The sequence below is a fragment of the Malaclemys terrapin genome, chromosome 3, assembly GCF_027887155.1.
Source record: "Malaclemys terrapin pileata isolate rMalTer1 chromosome 3, rMalTer1.hap1, whole genome shotgun sequence".
Classification (NCBI taxonomy): domain Eukaryota; kingdom Metazoa; phylum Chordata; order Testudines; family Emydidae; genus Malaclemys; species Malaclemys terrapin.
In genome coordinates, this window is record NC_071507.1 from 104,477,946 (window position 1) to 104,498,936 (window position 20,991).

The 20,991-nt window shown below is 41.2% G+C and overlaps 1 protein-coding gene across 1 annotated transcript in view; it reads right to left on the reverse strand.

The window, feature by feature from the left end:
• ECT2L (epithelial cell transforming 2 like) overlaps positions 1-20,991 on the reverse strand; it is a 47,365-nt gene that overhangs the window by 14,501 nt on the left and 11,873 nt on the right. The window contains exons 7-16 of the mRNA XM_054021657.1: positions 18,739-18,848; positions 17,408-17,546; positions 15,847-16,015; positions 15,009-15,134; positions 13,482-13,574; positions 11,515-11,697; positions 9,585-9,688; positions 4,962-5,054; positions 3,259-3,473; positions 866-1,013 (exon numbers count right to left, since the gene is read on the reverse strand). Of these exons, the coding sequence (XP_053877632.1) occupies positions 866-1,013; positions 3,259-3,473; positions 4,962-5,054; positions 9,585-9,688; positions 11,515-11,697; positions 13,482-13,574; positions 15,009-15,134; positions 15,847-16,015; positions 17,408-17,546; positions 18,739-18,848 (1,380 nt within the window). The remainder of the gene's footprint in view (positions 1-865; positions 1,014-3,258; positions 3,474-4,961; positions 5,055-9,584; positions 9,689-11,514; positions 11,698-13,481; positions 13,575-15,008; positions 15,135-15,846; positions 16,016-17,407; positions 17,547-18,738; positions 18,849-20,991) is intronic.

A 20,991-nucleotide genomic window follows, 5' to 3' on the forward strand; every position in this document is an offset into this window, starting at 1 on the left:
GGGAACAGTGAGACACGTATTCTGGCATCTATGCTCAAGCAAACCTTGTTCCCTGGGTTTTATCACCAAGGCTAGAGTTGGGGGTTAAATGGTGAAGTAGTAATAATTTTGAAGGATGATCTTTTTTACATTTAATGGCACATATTAAAATGAAAAGGGGGCATAAATGGCTGGTTATATGTTAGTTCTGCCAACATTAAGTGTCTCTGTAAACTCTAGCACACACTCTTGCTGGAATTATGTAACGTCTCTAAATGCATCCATTGCAGATATACAGCAGGGCTAAACAAGAAAACTGGTGGCTACCAAGGTTCTATCTCTGTGCATGTGCCGTGCTGATGATGAAGGCATGCTGATTTTTTTTTTAACTGGGAGAGACAAATACTCCACTGTACATGCACAATAAGGATTTGCACACACATACAGCTATGTTTGCAAGCAAACCTCACCTTGTATGTGCATTACGGTATATGTTCATACAAGTTGACTGCATGGGTAATTCTAAAATATTGATCAGTAATGTACATCCACTACAGGTGTTAAATGGCAGATTTATTCAGGCAAATTTAACCCTATAAAGACTTCAAAGAAGCAGAGGCTAATTGTCTTAATTAGACTATCATCCCCTTGATTTTCATGCAACTTTTGTAGTGTGACTGGTATTTTCCTGGGTTTTAGAATTTTCTGTATTTTGGCATGCCAAGAATATCAATATTGGAATGGATTCCATAAAAAGAAACATAATTCATTAAACTGAATTCTTATTCTACCAAATTAAGTGTGAATATTAGCTAGCATTTCAAACAAAATAAATGTGAGCATTAGACTGGCATATTATGTAGTTTCACAGTCCTATAGAACTTACCATATCAATGGTTTTCAGAATGACAGTGTAGTTGTTGAAGAAGTTTGTGTATGTTTGAAGCTGCCAGCCAAATTGAGTGAATATTTCACCCAAGCACTGGGATGGACTCCATTCCTGAAGTCTTTCTGTCAGCTCATTTAAAAACTGCCTGCATTTGAAATAAACATAGAGATGTCTGTCTTTCCATAGTTTCCTGGCCAAATTACTGTTTAGATAACTACATTCTTTCTAGTGTTAACAATAAATAAATCCCACTCTAGTTTTCTCATTTTTGTCCTAGAGTGCTGTTTAGAGTTAATGTAAGCTGTTAAACAATTGCCATGTTTTCGTCCCAGAGCTGGCAGTTGAGTGATGTGAAGTGATTTCTGTATATTTTATAAAGTGCTTTGGGATCCATCTGGATGATAGTCACAATATAAATATAAGTTCTTTATCATTTAAACCTTAAAAATGTGGGTAACTTATAAAATCAGCCCTTTATTGCTTTGAAAGATTGACAATGCTTACCTCTTTTAAGCTATCCAAAGTTTTGCGTAAGGAAATGCATATATTTTTTCACTGACAGTATATCTCTTTTCTCAGGTACTGATGCCCCAGTTCCAAGTAGCTACCATAGCACCAATGAATGTTAGACTGTTGTGTAATGTTGGCCTGGGGTCTATTGCTAATCATCTGAATTGCAACTAATTTTTTTTAAACTGCAGGAATGGGAAATGTACACATAGAACTTGCAAGGACAATAAAAACATGATTGTTGATTTTTCTTTGTAAGATTAATCGTATCTAAATTCCTGGCATACATTATAAAATTTATTGTTAAAATCTGTACCTCTTGCATCAGTCTTGAACACTTTTAATCTAGGTTAATGGAACTATTTTTGGTACTTTTCCTTTGTTTCCTTTGTTTACTCAATACCTTGTCAGATGTTTGACAGATGTGTTCCAATGGGAGGGTGGGGTATTTTAGGTTTTTTTACATTAAAGAGTTCAAAGCTGATGTACAGATTTTATTTATCCAAAGTTTAAAATAACTTTTAACTATTTTTCAGTAACCAGATCTCCAGCTTACATTCTTGTGATGTCTTCCTTTTATTATGTAACCACGTTTTACTAAGTTCAGTTTTCCTTGCAGTCTGTTCCAAATCATGTTGCTTGTTTAATTCACTGTTTATCCTAGTCTCTTCCTTTCTGTTTGTAGACTTGCAATAGTTGCCACTGAAACTGATTTTTTTTAAATGTTGCTAGAGTTGGTCATGAAGCAAAAACATGGACTTGATTCTGATCTGACCTTCATATTTTGATTGTGGGCAGAACCAAAAGTACAGTAAAGAAAATTCTTGAACTTCAGGATTCAGAATCCAGATCCAAAGTTTGGGGTGTCCAACTCTGACCCACTAGAGAGAGCTTTGAGCTATGAACTTTGATTGAGAACTACAGTTCTGGAGTTTAATTTGAGCCCCTCTAGACCATGATTCTGCAATCAGATTTATGCAGCGAACTCCTGTGCCAGTGCAGAGCCTCACTGACTTCAGTGGGGCTCTGTGCAGATGCAGGATCTGCTCACATATGATTGCAGGATCAGAACCATCATTATTACTGACATTTCAAGCATCTTAAAACTTCAAAGGGATATTTGTAGAACAAGATTCCAGTTTTTCATCCTGTATATTACCATCACTCTGACTAATGAATAATACCTACCACTTACAAAGCATGATTTATTTATAGCTCTCAAAAGCCCTTTCAAATGTGATAAGTATAACTTCCAATTTAAGAAATAGGGGGAAACCAAGGCAGAGATTAAGTGAGTAGCCCAAGGTCACACCATAAGTCAGTGACACAGCTGGGAATGCCCCCTAGACTCCTGACTCTTAATCAAGTATCCTGTTCTCTGGACTATGCTGCCTCCACAATCTATAACCCTTTTTTATCTTAGTACTGTGCTTTCTCATAAGATTGAGCATTTTCTCAACTGGCTCTAGACAGGCAGGATTTTATACTTTTGTATCATTCAGGGTGTAAAATCTACAGTAATTTCACCAAAACTGAAACACAATTTTAATTTTTCATGTTGATGGTCTGGTCATATTCTGCAAAGCCCCATATTATATGCCACCATTCACAGGTAAGGTCAGTAAATAACAGTACCATTGTTTTCCAAAAGCATCTGCCTGAAAAGTCAACCAAGAGTGGCGGGATGGCAGCTAATTAAATCCTATGCTTCAGTCAGGAGTGTAGTGTCCTATCCTAAACAATCTTTCTCTTCGTCACGGAACATTCACAGATGCAACAGATGGCGATAACCCATGCAGCAACTGCACTGATTTGGCTTTTGTCTAACCCAAAATATTTAAAACTCTTAGTAAATTTAAAATTCAGCATATAGAATATACCGATTGAGTTGTAAGGCGTCCAAGATATCAGAGAAGATGATTTGAACATTAGCATGACTTAGGATGGCTCGATTTGATGCTAATGCTGCTTTCAGTGGTGTAACATAAACATCCCTCACAGTTTCCAGCATGTGTACATAGTTCTTCTCACTTGTCAGGAGTTCCCTGGCAATTCTAGTTCGTCTGTCTGCGGTATCCTTCTGAAGTTTTTTATCCTACAGTCAGAACATGGAGAGTAAATTAGCAGAGGTTATCTTTACAATAAAAAGCAGGGGGCTGGAGGAGGACCAGAAAACAATGAAAAAGGGGCAGAACAGAATACCTGCTTGCACCATTGCAATACGACCTACTGGTTTTAATAGACCCAAGAAGAAAAACTATTGATGTTTATCAATAATTTTTCTCTGTACCTCTTCCTTGCCCAAATACACACATGTGCAAGTCCAACACACACAACAGCATCCCCCAAACAGTTACAATGTCTCCCTCTCCCACCCCAGGAGAGAGGGAGGGAAATACCTTTGTCAACACATTAATCTATATCCTAAACTGCAAGAAAGTTGGGTTTCATACATTTAATATTTTAAGGTCCTCAGGGATCACTGTGATCATCTATAGAGCCCTGTGTGGATAAAAATTTATATCTGCGGATATAAATTGGTATCCATGGAACCCCGGGGCTCTCCTGGAAACCGACCACCGAAAGGAGCAGAACGTGGGGCTGCTGCTCCCAGAAGTCAGTGACCTGTGCCGACAGCTCCTCCGGTGCATCTGTACCACTCCCCAGCCCCACCAGCAGCTGTCCCTGGTCACGCTCTTGTGTTCAAGCAGTGCACACGCTCCCAGACAGGAGACGCAGACAGCTGCGTGGAAGGGATGGGGCAGAGCTGGGGGTGGGGCTGTGGGTAGTACAGCCATGCTGGAGGAGCTGCCGGTGTGGGGTGCTGGCTCCTGGGAAGGGCAGCAGCATGTTCTGCTCCTTTCACTACTGCAGTTCCCGGGAGAGCCCTGTGGGTCTGCAGATACCAATTTCTATCCGCAGATCTCCACATCTAGTCTCACCTCCTGTGTAACACAGCCCATTGAGCTTTCCCAGAATAATTCCTAGAGCAGGGCTTTTAGAAAAACATCCAGTCTAAGTTTGAAACCTTACTGACAATCCTGTCCACACTGCAGAATGAACTTTTTAAAAAAAAAAATCAAAATTGGTTCAGGGGAAAGCCTATGATTGAACACAGAGGCTAGACAGCACTGCTTGAGTAAAAGCTATTTTTCCCCTTCACCATTTTCCTGATAGCTGAGGTTAAGGGTGAAATCCTGGTCCCATGACATCAACAGGAGTTTTTCAATTGACTTCAGTGGAGCTAAGAAAAGATTCTTGTTTATCTAGAAGCCTGATAATTCTCTTGATTACAGAACATAAACAAGACTAAGCTTTAACTCCAAAGAGGCAGAGGATGAACTATGTGTAAGGTACATGTATAGTCACAGCAACAATAACGTGAAGTGCTGCATCCCATTCTAAGGTCTGCTTGCAAACGATATTCCAACCTCATTATGATTTTTGGACATCCACATAAGGGGTAAAAAAATACTAGATACATTGTTTGTCCATATCTACTTTCCTGTAGGAAAGAAACTACAGGTCCAACGTGTACATCACAGAAGACCATAAGGTATTTACGAATCATTGATTTCCTTACCAACTGAGCCACTGCCTCAAATGTTGGCTCATTTGCTCTGATGCTGCAGTTAGGCTTTTGGCCCAGGGTGGCAGCCTCTTTTGCATCCTCCACCTAAGGATTAAACAGAAGCTTTTTTCCTACCCATCATTTGAAGGAACCACACTTAGCTTCTCCAGTTCTTCGCTATTTTGTTCCCTTCTGCTCAGGTTTCCATAAAAATATCATATCATAGCGTACCAGGATTAGTATTCCATAGATAATTGGCACTATACCATCTATATAAGAAACATTAACTAGCGACACTATTTGCTGTTTTATTGTTGAGTGTTTATGCTGTAACTGGGTCATCATAATTTACATGAACTTGACTTGACCGTGGGATCTCAGCTCAGGAGGGGGATATATTTTCAATTTCCCAAACAAAAAGCTCCATTCTTGCAGACTTACATGTGTGCGTAACTTTCAGCACATGAGTATGCATGTTGACTTCCACAGGACTCCTCACGTGCTTTAAATTAAGCGTATGTGTAAGTCTTTATAGGGTCAGTGCCACGGTGGGACCATTATCACACACAGTGCCCACAAAGTCTTTTTATAAATCCAGCCTGTAATTGGTGTGTGGTCAGAACTGCTGTGCCCAGGTGGACCCCACTGGTGTGGCTCCACAAGGCCCAGAGGTCTGCTCATGTGCAATGAATTGCAGGACTGGGGCCTTAGCTTGCTGTTTGCTGTTCTATGAAAGTTGTGTACTTTGCTATTCCCTGAGAACTAAACAATGAGGATTCCTGTAACTTTTAAAAAATCACATTTTTTTGTGTATTTATTCTTGTGTTGCTCAACTGCTTTCAGGTAGCTGCATCCATACATTAAATGTTGGTGTTAGCAGTAATTTTTTAAAATAGGAAATATAGTGGTATTTAAAATATTTATTTTCATGTCAGGTTTTAATATATATATATATATACAGAGAGAGATCTGCTGTTTAGTATTTGAAAAATCCGCTGTTGAACTTGATCAGTATAGTTTATGCACAAATGAAAAATCTAACTTCATAATGGCCAACTTCATGGGCTAACAGAAAGCTAAATATGTATTTTATGTGATTGGTCATAACAGCTGATGACTCATTGGAAAATGTTATTAACTGCAGAAATCTTACTGCACGAAGACTATTCCTATGGGTAACAATCCCTTGAGATAACATACTTAAACTTCTGCATCTCTATCATTAACATTAGATGTCTTTGATAATCATAACTTTGACAGGTAGTGTTGATTCTAGCTATGAAAATCAAATTTAGCTTCCAGTGCTCAGGCCCCCTTTTCTCCAAGCAGTTTCTTGAGGATCTACATTTCTCTTACTTGGTTTATAAGCAGATTAAGCACTAGTTCAACCAGAGCAGTGGATTTATGATGCAGACTAATGTCCCATAGGGACAAAGATGAGGTCACCAAATGTATATTATTTTGTGACCTAAAACAGGAACTGACGCTAGACCTCAAGACTGGAAAGGTAAGTGCATTAACCCACTGCAGTTACTAGCTAGTGAGCTGCACTGAAAGAGGTCACTGTTCCTTAATGAATGCACCAAGACTTGTCTTCTAGTCACCATCTGTCAAGATCAGTGTGCTAAGCTCTCTGTATTATACTTTCTCAGCAGGAAAAAATGTTGGAAATTCCAAAGGATTTTCCTAAGTAACCAAAAATAAAATTAAGATAAACATTATTCAAGGTCAAAATGGGTAAATTTCACACTAAAATGGGTTATCATGAGGTGCTTGTTGGATAGTGTGTTAATGGCTGCATCTTTATAAGCAACAGTGTGTGTGTTTATATGGGGATGAAGAGCCCCAAAGTCAAGACAGGTTGCAATTGGGGAGGAGATTCCGAATTTCAATCCCTGTGCTGATGGAGGCTGAAGGTCTTGTAAATGCAAGTCTGGGTGGGCTGAAGGAGAGAGAGAAGGAGACTGGGGTTCATGCTGACTGATCCAGTGGATTTGACTTGTTTGTTAACAATTACAGCTTCCATACGGGATGAAGATAACTGGGTGTACAAATTTACCTTAATTGTGAGCTTAACTATAAAAAGTGAGTGAAGGTTCATAAAGTGTCACAATAACCTACAACCAAAAATGTTGATAGAAAAGGTGGAAAATTGAGACAGACTAAATTAGTCCAAATAAAAAGGCCTACTGATATAACTCAGTTAAGATCACGCCTGGTAAACAAGGAGTAGAGGACTGGAAATCAATGGACCAAATCCTGACCAGACCAGGTCTAAGAGAGGGACCCAAGTGACACTGCTACTTTCCACTGGCTTTATCCCAACCCCACTTGAGATGTAAGACTTCATCCACCAGCCCCTCATGTGTCTTTTTCCTTCTCTACCTTATTTCTTCTCTTTCCTATCCCTCTCCTTTTTCCTTCTAATTAGAGTCTGGCTTAGCTGACCAAGACTGTATATTTTGCAACCCTGCTGTAAACCTGTGACCAGAAAGAGGCAGATAAAAGCAATCCCCTAAACAGCCCAGTCTGGTATAAGTTGATAGACGGTTTTCAAAGTGGCTGATTAGACCACGGGCTAAGTCTGTTTTTTTTCCAGCAGTGAGGTTGCAAATGAAAATCTTCTCTCTCTGGGTTGCTGCAGTTTCTATTTTTGCTATTCTATTCTTCTCTCCCCTTAAATGTTCTTAAACCTGAAGAAATTTTATACAGACAGATCACATGTGTTGGAGACCCTCAAAAGCCAGCTGAAAAGGATCATTAAGAGCATTTAGTTTAAATCTTATTTCCTTTATGTCCTGCAATACTGCCAGTATTCACTCTAACATGACAACCAACTCCCTCCTGGAATATGCTGCTAGTGGGAGGGGTAATCAGATGCATTTCTGACTGTATGGCACAGTTTGGCAAAGGTTTTAATATTACCCTATTCAATTTGGAATGAAAAATAGTATTTAAACCCAACAACAGAACTTTTCAACACCCTGTACCTCTGCTCCTGTTTACAGGAGTGCAGGGGAAATTACTTAATAAATTCCAACATTCTTTTCCATCTGTGGCACGCTGTGCTGCAAAGCAGTACTCTGGAACACTCAGGTTTACCATGGTGATATAATTATGATAGGTTTTGTACAAAGTATGCCTTGTTAGGTATCATTTTAGAAGTCTTGAGCTGCTGAACATTAATATCCTGTTGAATTGTATGTGCTGTCGTATGTGAAGTTATGAAGTTTTGCTATGTGTGTTACTGAAATATGTTGTGAGGTTGGGAACACCCACAACCAGCCTTTCAGGTGCAACAATGGAGCAGCCAGATGCTGCTGATGGCCCATTAAAGGAATCCACACTCACAACAACTATCCTAGGGACTGTATACAATGGAGACTTCTCAGAGAGAGCACCTAGACAATGAAGACTGCTTGACTCATAGCAAACTATAAAAGAGGGGAAGTGACATCACTTGGTCTCTCTCTCCCCCCCACAACTCAACACCTGGAAACACATCTGGAGAACAAAGATTGAACTGGGGAGATGGTCCCAGACTGGAAAGGAGAATCCCAGCTTGTGTTTGAAGGAACTATACTATCAGGGTGAGACACTGCTTGATTCAAATCCTGCCTAGTTTATAAAATACAGATTACAATTTTATTTTTATTTCTTAGGTAACCAACTTTGATCTATACGCTTACTACTTAGAATGACTTAAAATCTTTCTATAGTTAATAAATCTGTTTTATATTGTACCTTAAACAGTGTGTTAACGTGCCTGGGAAATCTGCTCAGTGTACAAAAACTGGTGCATGCCCTCTCCACATTGAGGGAGGGGTGGACTGGGTAATAAACTTACACTGGTCAGGCTTCTGACCAGGACAGGATGGTACATCCCGAGGTCCTAGGCTAGGGAGCTGGGGGAATTGGCTGGAGCCTCTCTATTGTTAGTTCATGAATGACTAGGGGAAACATTCATGTAACTCAGATGGGTGCGTCCCTGCCTGTGGATGACTGTGTAAGTGCAGTACCTGGAGAGGTTTGCAGTTTTTCACAGCATTACAGTGTGCGAGGGATCCCATGTTGGTAAGCCAGAGGGCTCAGTGGTACCCCAGTTCCAGGTTGCACTCTGGGGAATCCATCACACCATCGTGACCTCTATTCACTCAGAACAATGCTCAGAATTGTCCTCGGTAGGAATCCCTCTCCTCTTCTCCATGCTGTGTTCTCTCGCCAGTGCAGATGGCTTCTTTTAGTATTGGGAGATACGGGCTCCAATGTTGCTCCTTCCAGTATTTTGATCCTCATACTTATTTGGAGTGGCTGATTGACCAGGAAAATCTGAAGCACCATGCCAGTAGTTTTCCCATTCAGCATCCACTCCTAAAAGACCCGTTGCTAATTTGGACTCCAAACCAGGAAAAAGCATGCAGTGTCCATGCAACTACCCTGTTCAGAGCTATGGATGGTCACCTACCTATGTATTTGTGAGCTGATCCAGCATGTCAATAGGTATCTGAACTTAAAAAAAGCCTCAAATAAATATTCATCAAGCCTAATACAACAGTCATTGAAATGGGAAGAGATCTGCAAATAACCTTAAATACCACTGCATTTGCCTATTAAAAACCTAGCAATTTTACTTACAAAGCTTCTTTTTGACAGGTCAGTTAATCCATCAGTGAAAGTCTGGGCTGTTTCTTGACTAGTATGTACTTTAGTTCTGCTCACGGCATCAAACATAACCTGACCTGAAAATACAAGATCATTAATTGTAAGTTAGTCCTTCAAACAGATACTGTAAGCTTGCCTGATGATCATTAACAATAGTCACTATATTCTAGTCAGAGAAATAGGCAACTGCACATACAGGCTGACATTTTGTTGGGCATTCAAACAAAAGGGAACTTGTCTACGCTGAGGTTTTTAGCCACTAGTCTACCTACAATGATGTAGCTGCACCAATGCCTTAAACACTGCAAAGACAAATCCGGTATAGGCAAGGTCAAAGTGTGTGTCTGCTCTGAAAAAGCCCTCTAGACATGGCATTGCCAGGTCCCACAATTTTGTCTGTCACACGATAGCAAATGTGCTCACTTTCTGGATTTAAAAATATATTTTTTTACTGCTAGCCCTGCAAACTCAGCCTAAGATCAGAGTCAAGCAGAGTCATTTCCTTGGTGGTATGCCAGTATAGGGAAATCTCAGACCTATGGCAGCAGGCCTGCCGACAGCAATTCCGGGCCCCAAGGCAGAACAGTCAAGGGGTTGCTGCGGCACGTCTTTCAGGGCAGGCTGCACCTGCGCTGGTTGGTGCCCAGCAAGCCACTACCTGCTGCACTGCACATTCTTCCAGCACGGCCAGGGCTTCCACAGGCCCGCCCGGTTGCCTTTGCCACTGCCAGAACCACCCCCCACATGCCTAGGAGCCCTGCGGCCCACCTGGCCAATTTAAAAGGGCCTGGGGCTCCTGGCCGCTGCAACCAAGAGCAGCAATTGCCCCCTTTGCCCCTTCCCACCCTCCCCCCATCGGCGGGCCTGTATGCAGGAGCGGCGCCAGGGTTTTGGCACCCTAGGCGGGGGTCCTTCCGCACGCCCGGTCTGTGGGGCACTTCGGCGGCAGGTCCCGGAGCAAGTGAAAGACCTGCTGCAGAATTGCCGCCGAAGACCCGGAGCGCAGAAGGACCCCCCACTGCCGAATTGCTGCCGAGGGCGGCAAAATGCCGCCCCCTCCCCCCCCCCCAAATCCTGGCACCCTAGGCAACTGCCTAGGTCACCTAAATGGAAGTGCCAGTCCTGCCTGTATGGCAGCTTTAAAGGATATTGTCTAAACACAGAGATTAGGGTCAGAAAACAACTTTGAGAGAGATTTTCTAGACACATTTAACGTGACCTTACCCTCTTCATGGAGATAGTTTACTGCTTGATAGTTTCTGAAGATAGTGTGTACTGAAAGACATATCTTTAGGAGAAAACTAGGTTGCTCTATCAGTAACTGGAGTTCTTCCACTATAACATCTACAGATCCCCACAATGCTCTGGTTTTTGAGCACTCATTCTGACAAGGCTTTTCTTGGGCATAGTCTTGGTTCGTAGTACACGTGCATTGATACAGAAGGGGCCTAAGCTAGGCAAACTGCATGCAATGGTTCCTGGTCTGAGCATCTTAATGCAAGTGCAGAGGCCATATATTTGGACAATCACACTTATTACCAAATGACCTAGTTTGCTGATGGATATAATACTTTATTAAAAACAACTGAATAACTTTTTTAGAATTCTTTGTTTTAATCATGCAGATAACTCTCCCATTTATTTTCACTTTTGTGTTAGCTGACACAAGCATTGGAAGTATTCATTCTGCAGTAAGTTATTTTTAATACTTGTCATGTACAATGTGCATCACAGACCCAGAAGACAATGTTTGCCCATCAAAATAGATACAGGAGAAACGGGGAAAGGAAGAGACAAGTTCTAAAGTTGTGATGTTTCCATGAAAGTTGGGGAGGGAGGGGATTTCAGATGTTTTTCTAACCCTTTTATAAGTGTTTAGAAAAGGAAAAATGACCAATCTTACCAATAATCCTGTCACTAATACTCTTCTGCAGCTCACTTAAATATGGTCGCATCTGCTTGCGGACAGATTTCAGTGCCTCCTCCAGGAGCTCTGTCATTCTGAGCCATGTCTGTAGTTTTACTTCAGTGAAGTAGGTGGAGATGGGAGGTCCATCCTTCTGTTTTCCCAGCCATTCACTAAGGACTGATATTTTTATGCTGGGTGTTAAGCAAAACCTCACTGAAACTGGTAGATGTAACCATTGCCCTTCATTCAGTATAAGTGTAAGAATAATCAAGCTCCTTTATGGAACATTTAGCTGAAATAATAGAACCCACAACCCAAAATGCAGGCACCCAGCAAAGCTTGAGTAGAAGTTAAACCATGTAGCCTCAGGTGTGTCCTTGGAGACTGATATAGCAATGCAGGAGCTGGGTATTGATTTGGTAGAGCTGTGTGTCTGCAGCAGAAACACACAGAGGGAGTTAAGAAGACTGGATAGCATTAGACTGAGAGAAATATCTGAAAGTGTGAGCTTTTGAGCAGAGTACTGCCTGAAAGAGAGTTGGAACCATGACCAAAGAAACTCTCTCCTGTTTGATTCCTACTATGTTCAGGAAAACAGGACTTAGCACATTCTTAGTAAACAAACAGGCCTGGATCAAAGAAATACCTGACTCCATCGTCAGTGTCTCTTCCTATCAGAAACAATGTGCAAGTCCCCAAATGTTGGCTGTCCACTCTGGTCAAAAGTGGTCAAGTATCATGACAAATTAATTGTTTCCTGGTTTACTCTGCTGTAAATTTCTGATAGTTCTGGAGAATTCTGACTTTTATTAGTATTGCAATAAAATGTAATTGACACAACAGGACCCCTTTCAACAGGAGACTGACTGAGTTTCTGGTATCCTGATTACACCTAGGGCTTTCCGCAACTACAAGATGTTGGTAGTGGAGTTTCTGATGCTGAATCAGAAGATCACACCAAATACAGATTTTTAGTGATCTGTGACAGAATGTCAAACACATCCCCTTTTGAAAGCATAATGGATTTAGCAAATTCAGGTTTATTCAGGACCTGAAACCTCTGCTAATTACACTTTTACATACATTACATGGTCCACTCAAAACAGGGACCTTGAAGCATCTGAATATAGATGTGGCTGTACCAAACTATCCTCTCTTCCCATCCATTCTCTCTGCACAATGTATACTTTGAGACACCTACCCTTTGACGCCTCTGGCCTTCATTGTGCTAACCTGACAGTTAGACAAATAGTATTACATCAAACAATACTTAGCTGTTCCTAGAATGGAATTTTTAAAATATGGCAGAATAATGTAGCCAAAGTTATAAACCTATAGAATTACGGGATTAGAAGGTAACATAAGGGTCATCTAACCCCCTGCCAAGATGCAGGATTTGTTGCGTCTAAACCATCCAATACAGATGGCTCTATCCACTGGAGGTTTTCAAAAGGAGGCTGAAGGAGGTTCCACAACCTCTCTAGGCAGTCTGTTCCATTGTCCTATTGGTCTTACAGTTAGGAAGTTTTTCCTGAGATTTAATCTAAATCGCTATTCTGTAGTTTGAACCCATTGCATCTTGAACCTCAGTGGCAAGAGAAAACACCTTTTCTCCATCTTTTTATGGCAGCCTTTCAAGTATTTGAAGACCACTATCATGTAAATCTGTGATCTGATTTTATAGTATATCACTGGGTCTTTAGTAAACCATGCTAGCCATCTAAAACTGGTCATATACCAACATCCTTCCTCTATACACCTACTTTTACCCCTCATTTTCCAAAAGCAGGTTTAGAATAATTTTCTCTTGCTTTTATCAAATAATTCTTACATTGCTTATGGGCAAAATAAGTCTCTATATTTTTAAGTTGTAAACAAACCATTTTTCTCTTGGGAAATGCTGACTCAGTTGTGCCACATATCTCCCTTTATAAACGTGTGTAATAACTTTCTGTACTTACTGTGCTGATAAGATCCAGTTGCAATTCCTGTGGGGGTTCTGAAGAGCACACCAGTTAGCTGAGTCAGCTGGGAAAGGACTTCCATCCCTGCCTCTGAAAAGATGCATTATTTTTTCTAGTTCATAAAATTCTGTATTATTTACATCACTAAAATATCACAGCCACTACAGGCCACTAGCCAATTCTTTTTCTCCATACTACTATTATTCATCTGAAACTAAAAGGAATCTAAACTTTTTTTCAAGGCTAGATGAAAATGTTGTGTCTTTGTGAATCAACAGTACTTTTTATGGTTTTTATCATATTATTCTGAAAACTCTGCTATATTTACCAACAGCATGAAAGATGTCCTGTGTATCTTAACAAAATGACACTGTGCAGGAACAATCACATCCACTAACATGGACAAAAAACTAGAAAAGTTGTTTTTGGCGTGAGATCCCTAATGAAAAAAATAACTCCAGTTTCATTCTAATGTCAATGAAGAGACACACATTGTGAGTTTGTGCGGTCCCTGAGAAGAATAGAATGAATTAAAGATGAACCAGTTTTGAGGTGCATCTTATTCCTTCCAAGACAAGAAAAATAACAAAATAAGAGTGGATACTATTCTTTAGTTCTTGTGATGACCTGCTTGATGCCAGCTAACGGGACGACCCTGCAAGACTGAACAAATGGCAGATGTGGGTGCTCAGAAGTCTTTGGACTTGCTCAGCACCTTGCAAGATCAACCTTTAATATTTCCCAAACAGACTGAGGTAATTGAAGAGAATGAGATGAATAGAATATATCTGCCTCTTTACTAAGCTCAGCAGCTGTGTGAAACTATTCTGCTTTCTAATGGACTCTGTACACTCATCATTTGTATTATCATAGCACCTATGAGTTCTAGTCATGGAGCAGGATCCCATTGTGCTAGGTACTGTACAAACACAGAACAAAAAGACTCTCCTTGCCCCAAATAGAGCTGGTTGAAAGTGTTTCTTCTCCCCTCCCCTTCCACTCCCCCAGGGAAAATTTTGACTTTTCTGCAAAGAGCAAAAACTTTCAAAGTCAAAAATTTCTATTCTGAAAAATGTGATTTGTGGAACCAATTTGAAAAGTAATGTTTTAGCTTGGTTTGACGTTAAATTGTGTCCTCCTCAGCCACCACTATGTCTAATGCGAGCTTTGGATGTCCTATGTCCCCCTTCTCCTCTGTGTGCCAGGCTTTTTGGCTGGACTATATGTCCCATGATGCATCAGTCATCCCTCCGTGCATAACAGAAGCCCCATACCTGTGGTGGATCATGAGAGATGTTGTCTAGCTCAGGCTTGGCCCACAGAGGAGAATGGGGACAAGAGGCACCCAAACTACAACTCCCGCAAAATTATTCCGGTGTTCAGATTTTTTTCAACAAAAGTCAAAATTCTCCACAGAAAGAACCCAATTTTCTGCCAACCTCAATTTCAACAAGCCCTACTCAGGGACAGGATCCAATGGAGTGGGTGATTCTCCATTATGACAGAAGTCCAAACAAAACTGACCTGATGCTGCCAGAGGAACAAAGATGTCCACATAACCACCTTCCTCTGGAGACATTACACAACCTAGCTTCTCCCAAAATTCTCTCACTTCAGGACTCAGAATGTTCTCAATACTGATTCTGCAGCCTGAAAAACATTTAAATAAAAGTCAATGAAAGAAATAAAATTTCCATGAGGGTTTTCATTCTGCTCAAAATTCTTCCCTCCTGTACTCATATCATTACTTCCCTTCCCAGGACTTAACACAGACTTCCCTCAAATCTCTTTTTTAAGGGCAATGTGCTAACTTTCAAAACTGAGCGATTTCTTGTCCTCCATTTCTTTAGTAACTTTTCTCTCTCTCTCTCTGTTCCCCCTTCTCAATTTATTTTCTCTGTACCATGTATTCTCTCTCTTCTGGCTATTACTTTTTTCTTTGCGCCTCTGTGTCGGCTTGTTTCTCTCTTTCTCGTCTTCCTTTTATCCCTTATTTAACCTCATGGTCAGACCTTTAGCTACTTTGGACTAGCATCATGTGTCCAATCTCCTTTTTTATGACAGCAGAGATGGCTCTATCATCTCTTTTTGTCATATTTTCTCTGGCTTTTAACTAATTACCAAGCCCTTGATCCTACAAGCTTTTACATCCAGGCAGCCCCCGCTCCTGTGGTGAGTCCTATTGATTACAATGGAAGGTACAGAGGTCTACCTGCCAGAAACAAATTACAGTTGGATCAGTGACCAATTTGCTAGCTTGATTAACTTTTTATTTTCATGCTGTTTCCCCTTTTGAAATACCTAAACATGATATGACATTGACATGTTCCCAGTTAGTTTCTCTGTTTTTCTCTGCCCCTACCTTGAAGTAAATTGATCTCTCTGGAGTTTCCATCACTAAAAATCCCTATACTCTTTGCTTTTCGGCCATCCAGAGCCTTTTCTATGTAAAAAAGGAGGCTTTCCAATGTCAGTCCGCAATGTTCATACAACACCGGAATCACCCCAGGTTTGATGCTGTCCAGCACCATCTACAGAAATAAATCAGTTCATACCTTCAATAAATAAATCCTGCTTTTCTCAAAATGTAATTCCATGAGAAAAAATATAATTCTTAATTCAATATTCATTTGTAGAATGCATCACATCATATTATTATTTTACACAGTAATTAATTACACCTAGAAATTCTTTATTCAGCTTTGTCCTATAGCCCCATAATGCCAATGGATATGAGGTGATCTCTCTAACAACCTTTATCAGCTAGGCCACCCCTGCAATTCGTTGTACGTGAGCAGCCTGGCACTCCTCGTGAACCCCCCAATGAAGTTAATTGTGTCTTATACAGATGCAGCTGTGCATCCACACACAGTGATTTTTTTAGGATCAGGGCCATAACCTTTACCATGAAACACCAAAACACTGCTTGGGTGGTCAGCTTAGCTTCCTACTTATTTCCCACTGATGCTTTACTGAAACTCAGATTGTATTCAACTTTTTAAATAAATATACAGGATAGGCTGTTTTTGAAGTATACATCCTGGACTTTTCTTTGATTAACTATAACACTGAACGTCTTACACAAATTAGTACTTAAACCATATGATTTGGGTTTTTTTACTTCAAATGACATAGGACCAGTGTATTAAAAATGTGCAGCTCCCCAAACATGCGCACAGACAGCATTTTTTTTATACAGTTTCATATTAAACTCTAAACTTCTGCATTAGAGATTCATCTAGGCCTGTGGTGCTCAAACTTTTCCAGTGGACCCCCCCCCCCCCCCCCGCCCCTTACCAGTAATGGAATCTGTCCGTGCCCCTTCCCCCATTACTGGACAGTCAATGCTTCTTCCGCACAGAGCTTGGGCTGAAGGCAGAGCTAGTGGCAGAATGGGGACAGATGAGGAGCTGGGGCTAGGGGCAGAGCTGGTCTGCAGGCAGAGAGGGAGTGAGGGCAGAGCAGGATTGGGGGCTGAATGGGGTTGGAAGCGGAGCTGGTCTGGGGGTGGAGTGGGGCTGGAAGTGTCATGCTCTCTCCCCACCCCATGTGGGGGCTAGCTCCGGCCCCGCTGCACACACCCTGAACATTCCTCCATGCCCCCCTATTGAGAAACACTGATTTAGGCCCATAATATTACTTTACTGTCATTTTAATCTTATGCTTTCCTTTGTTTTTCTTCACTTTACGGTGCGCTTTCGCTGAGACCCTAATCCTGTAAACACTTAATGCGACTACTCATGAGCAAAATTAAGCACATGTATAAGTATTTGCAGGATTGAGGCTATAGTAGATCCAGGAAGGATGCTTTTTTTGCAGGGAAGGATGAACAGATTGCTGTCTCAGGAACATCCCCCGGATGTAGTTTGGGTACACAGAACCCAAACTATTCAAAAAAGAGAGAACTTAGAAGAAATTCATACCTCATATGCAGGAATCCTGGATGATATCAAAACCAGGTATGGCTCAAGTGGATATGCAAAACTGCTGTGTTTTTGGTAGACACGCTGACAGTGTTTGTAAGGTAACACAGGGTCGGATCTGCTTCCAGTCACATTCTTTCTACAGAAGGAAAAGCAAAAACTCAGGCAGTATATCCTTTAAAGATTATCTTTCTTTTTTACTTTAATGCAGAAATAAAACATTAGGGTATGAAAATACCTGTCTAATCCTCAGTTACACTGAATAGACATGCAGTGCTGTGTTTTGTAAATACATTTACAGCAACTTATTCTATTCTATTCTATTCCGTGCCTCCTGAAGGCCACCACTTCTGTGAGAAAATGAACCTTAATCGCCTACTGCCTATTGAGATCACTGAGTTCCAAACACCTACAGGTCAGCCATTTGCACTCTTTTTTTGTGTTTATTTTTACGCTATGTCTTAGCAGCACTGGTGATAGGAAAAATATTCCTCAGTGCCCTCGTTTGCTCTGTGGTGAAAAGATTTTAAATTTACAATCTCAATACATGTAAAGAACAAATTAATTTCTTCTTTGTAAGTCCACAAAAGAAAATGAATTTTCAGGATCTTCTCCCTAAGTAGGTTTAGCCAATGAAAAGTACAACTCTAGACTTCAAAGTTTTGTCATTAGCCCCCTATCCAGGCTTAGCATGAAATGGCTCTACAAGGTTCCCATTTTATGGCTGGACCAGCAACATGTTGAGGGTGTTATGCTGCATTATGGGAGAGCCTCTCTAGTGTCTTGTTCTCCGTATCTTTGAACTTCAGGGTGGTGGCTTAAGACCAGATCAGCTGATCTGGGCCCCCAAATCTCTAAGAATCTCTAAAATCTCTTCAGGCCAATCTGGGCCCAAGAATCTAGAGTGGGAAACTAGTATTTCTGGTCACACCCTCATGCAGAACACCACATTTCTACCCAACCTCAAATTTCAGTTCCCTCCCCAAGATTACGCCCAAGTGGTGTCAGTTAAATGGAGGACTTTGCATGGGCCAGACATATCTTCTGCCTGCCAGTTCGTGGACTTGCTCCTTCCAACATGGGAGGACGAGCAGCACAGCTTTGAGAGGGAACCTATGAGGTAATTATTTAGAACTAATGGACAAAGTTGAGCTCCATCAAGGTGTTAGTGTGCTAAAAGCCACCTGACGTGACCACAAAGATCTGCAGTTTTGTGTGCTGTTTCCTACAATGTATTCTGTCACTGTTATTAATCATTGCGTTTTGGGTACTATTTTCTATGTGGTTTTGGAATTATCACCAGCATTTTGAAAATCTTGAGTCCTGCTTACCTTTTGGGCAAAGTTTTTAAGGAGGCCAAAACAAGCTGTTTTTCTGCTGCTAGTTTCATTTCTTCAGAAAGCAGCATTGAAAGAGTATGATTCGAAAGAGCACTCTTTTCCTGAAAGCAGTTAAACAAAAATGCTGAGAGAAATATGTCTGATGCAGTGTAATAACATATGGTTCAGTAATTACATAATGCAGCAGTTAAGAAATGCTGTCTTGCGTCTACCAGTAAAAAAACTTAAACTTATTTTACCAATGACAGACATAAAGTAAGATGAGTTTCTCAGAAGAACAATACTTGAGAATACAACTCTAACAGTGGCTCAGACACAATCTTGTAAATTGTGTAATATGGATGCAAACTAAGACAGTGATCCTATACAAAGCTTCACAAGGATGCGGGGGTTCATCAGTATTTATAGTGGAGGGTGAAAGAAGACTGTCCAGTAGCATATTTCTTGGGCTCCTACCGGCTTCATCTAAACACTTTTACTTTCTGTGCTGCCAATGCCTCGCTTTGAACCTCAGCATGTATATTTCAAGGCACAAAGAAATGTTAATTGTACTCAACTGCTTTACAAGTTGGGTTACAGACGGAATCTAGCTGTAATCAGAGTACAGTTTAGTCAAGCATGAAATTAACTGTATTAAGAATAAGTCTGTATGTTTGTCACTTCTGTTTTCCATGGCAAAGATCATGACCTTTAGGGGATTCTAATTTTTTTTAAATAGTTGTTTTACAAGTCTCTTCTTTCAAGTTTAACAGCTCTTTTTGATGTGTATTTTGTGTGTGTTTTTGAAGTCTTAATGTATTTTTAAATGATAAGTGATGGCTATAAATGCTTTTTCCAGTAGAAAATAAGTTTACGAGGAAGCAAAATATTCTGTGCCATGACTTTTCAGATTTTTTATTAACACCCAATCAGTCTTATTTATGAGATAAGAGACACACAGTAGACACAAAGTCCAGTCTTGCAAAGACATAAAGATATGAGTAACTACCTATCAGAGTATAGTAGGGGAGCCCCAGTGCTAGTGCACCATTGGCCCAAAGTGAATTCAGCTCAGCAGTCTGTAACTAGACTTCTAATGTGATTTCAGCTCTTAGCAATTTCACACCTCTACACTGCAAAAAAAAAAAAAAATCCCACTGTAGCAAGTCTTGGAGCCTGGGTCAACTGACTTGAGCTCACAGGGCTTGCACTACAGGACTGAAAATAGCAATGTAGAAGTTCCTGCTAAGGCTGGAGCCTAGGCTGTGAGTCTCAGGGAGGGGGAGGGTCTCCTTAGCAGGAACTTCTGCACTGCTATTTTTAGCCTCGCAGAATGAGTCCTGTGAGCCTGAATCAGGTGACTCACACTCTAAGACTTGTACCATGGGTTTGGGGTTTTTTTGTAGTGTAGACGTAGGCTCATGAGCAACTGAGGGTACAAGTCTTTGCAGGAGTGGCTCCCTCACATCAGCCTTCTAGTTGATCAGCCGCTTACACTTGCCAGTATTTACTATAACAAAGCCTGCCACGTAGTGGAACTGTGCACCATTCTGAACTAATAATTATACAAGTATAACAGGATCTCTATGCTTTATCATATATATTTCACACAAAACATTGTCCACATATTACTTAGGGTCTTGGTGTCCCAGCCTTACTCATGTTACATAGTATTTTACGCCACAAAGTTCTCGTTGGAGGTCAAAAGGGAGTACGCAATGAGTAGGGCAGGGCCGCCCAGAGGATTCAGGGGGCCTGGGGTCTTTGGCGGCGGGAGGCCTCCGCCGCCAAATTGCCGCCGAAGACCCGGCACTTCGGCAGCGGGTCCCGGGACGGAAGGACCCCCCCGCCGTAGAATTGCCGCCGAAGACCCGGAGCGGAAGAAGCTCTGGGGGCCCGGGCTCCACGAGAGTTTTCCGGGGCCCCCAGAGCGAGTGAAGGACCCCGCTCCAGGGACCCCGAAAAACTCTTGTGGGGGCCCCTGCGGGGCCCGGGGCCTGGGGCAAATTGCCCCACTTGACCCCCCCCCCTGGACAGCCCTGAAGTAGGGCACTTCTCAGCATGACTAAGGGTGGCAAAATCAGGTCCACAATAAATCATGAACCATATTCTGTGCTGACTTCAGTGGGATTACATGAAGCATAAATCAATTAAGAGTTTTAATTGCTTTTAATTAAGTGGAATGTATTTCAAGTAGTTCTGATTTAAACAGGATCTATGTGTTAGCACCGCCAACCTATCTCAGGATTCAGCACTTAATGCTTG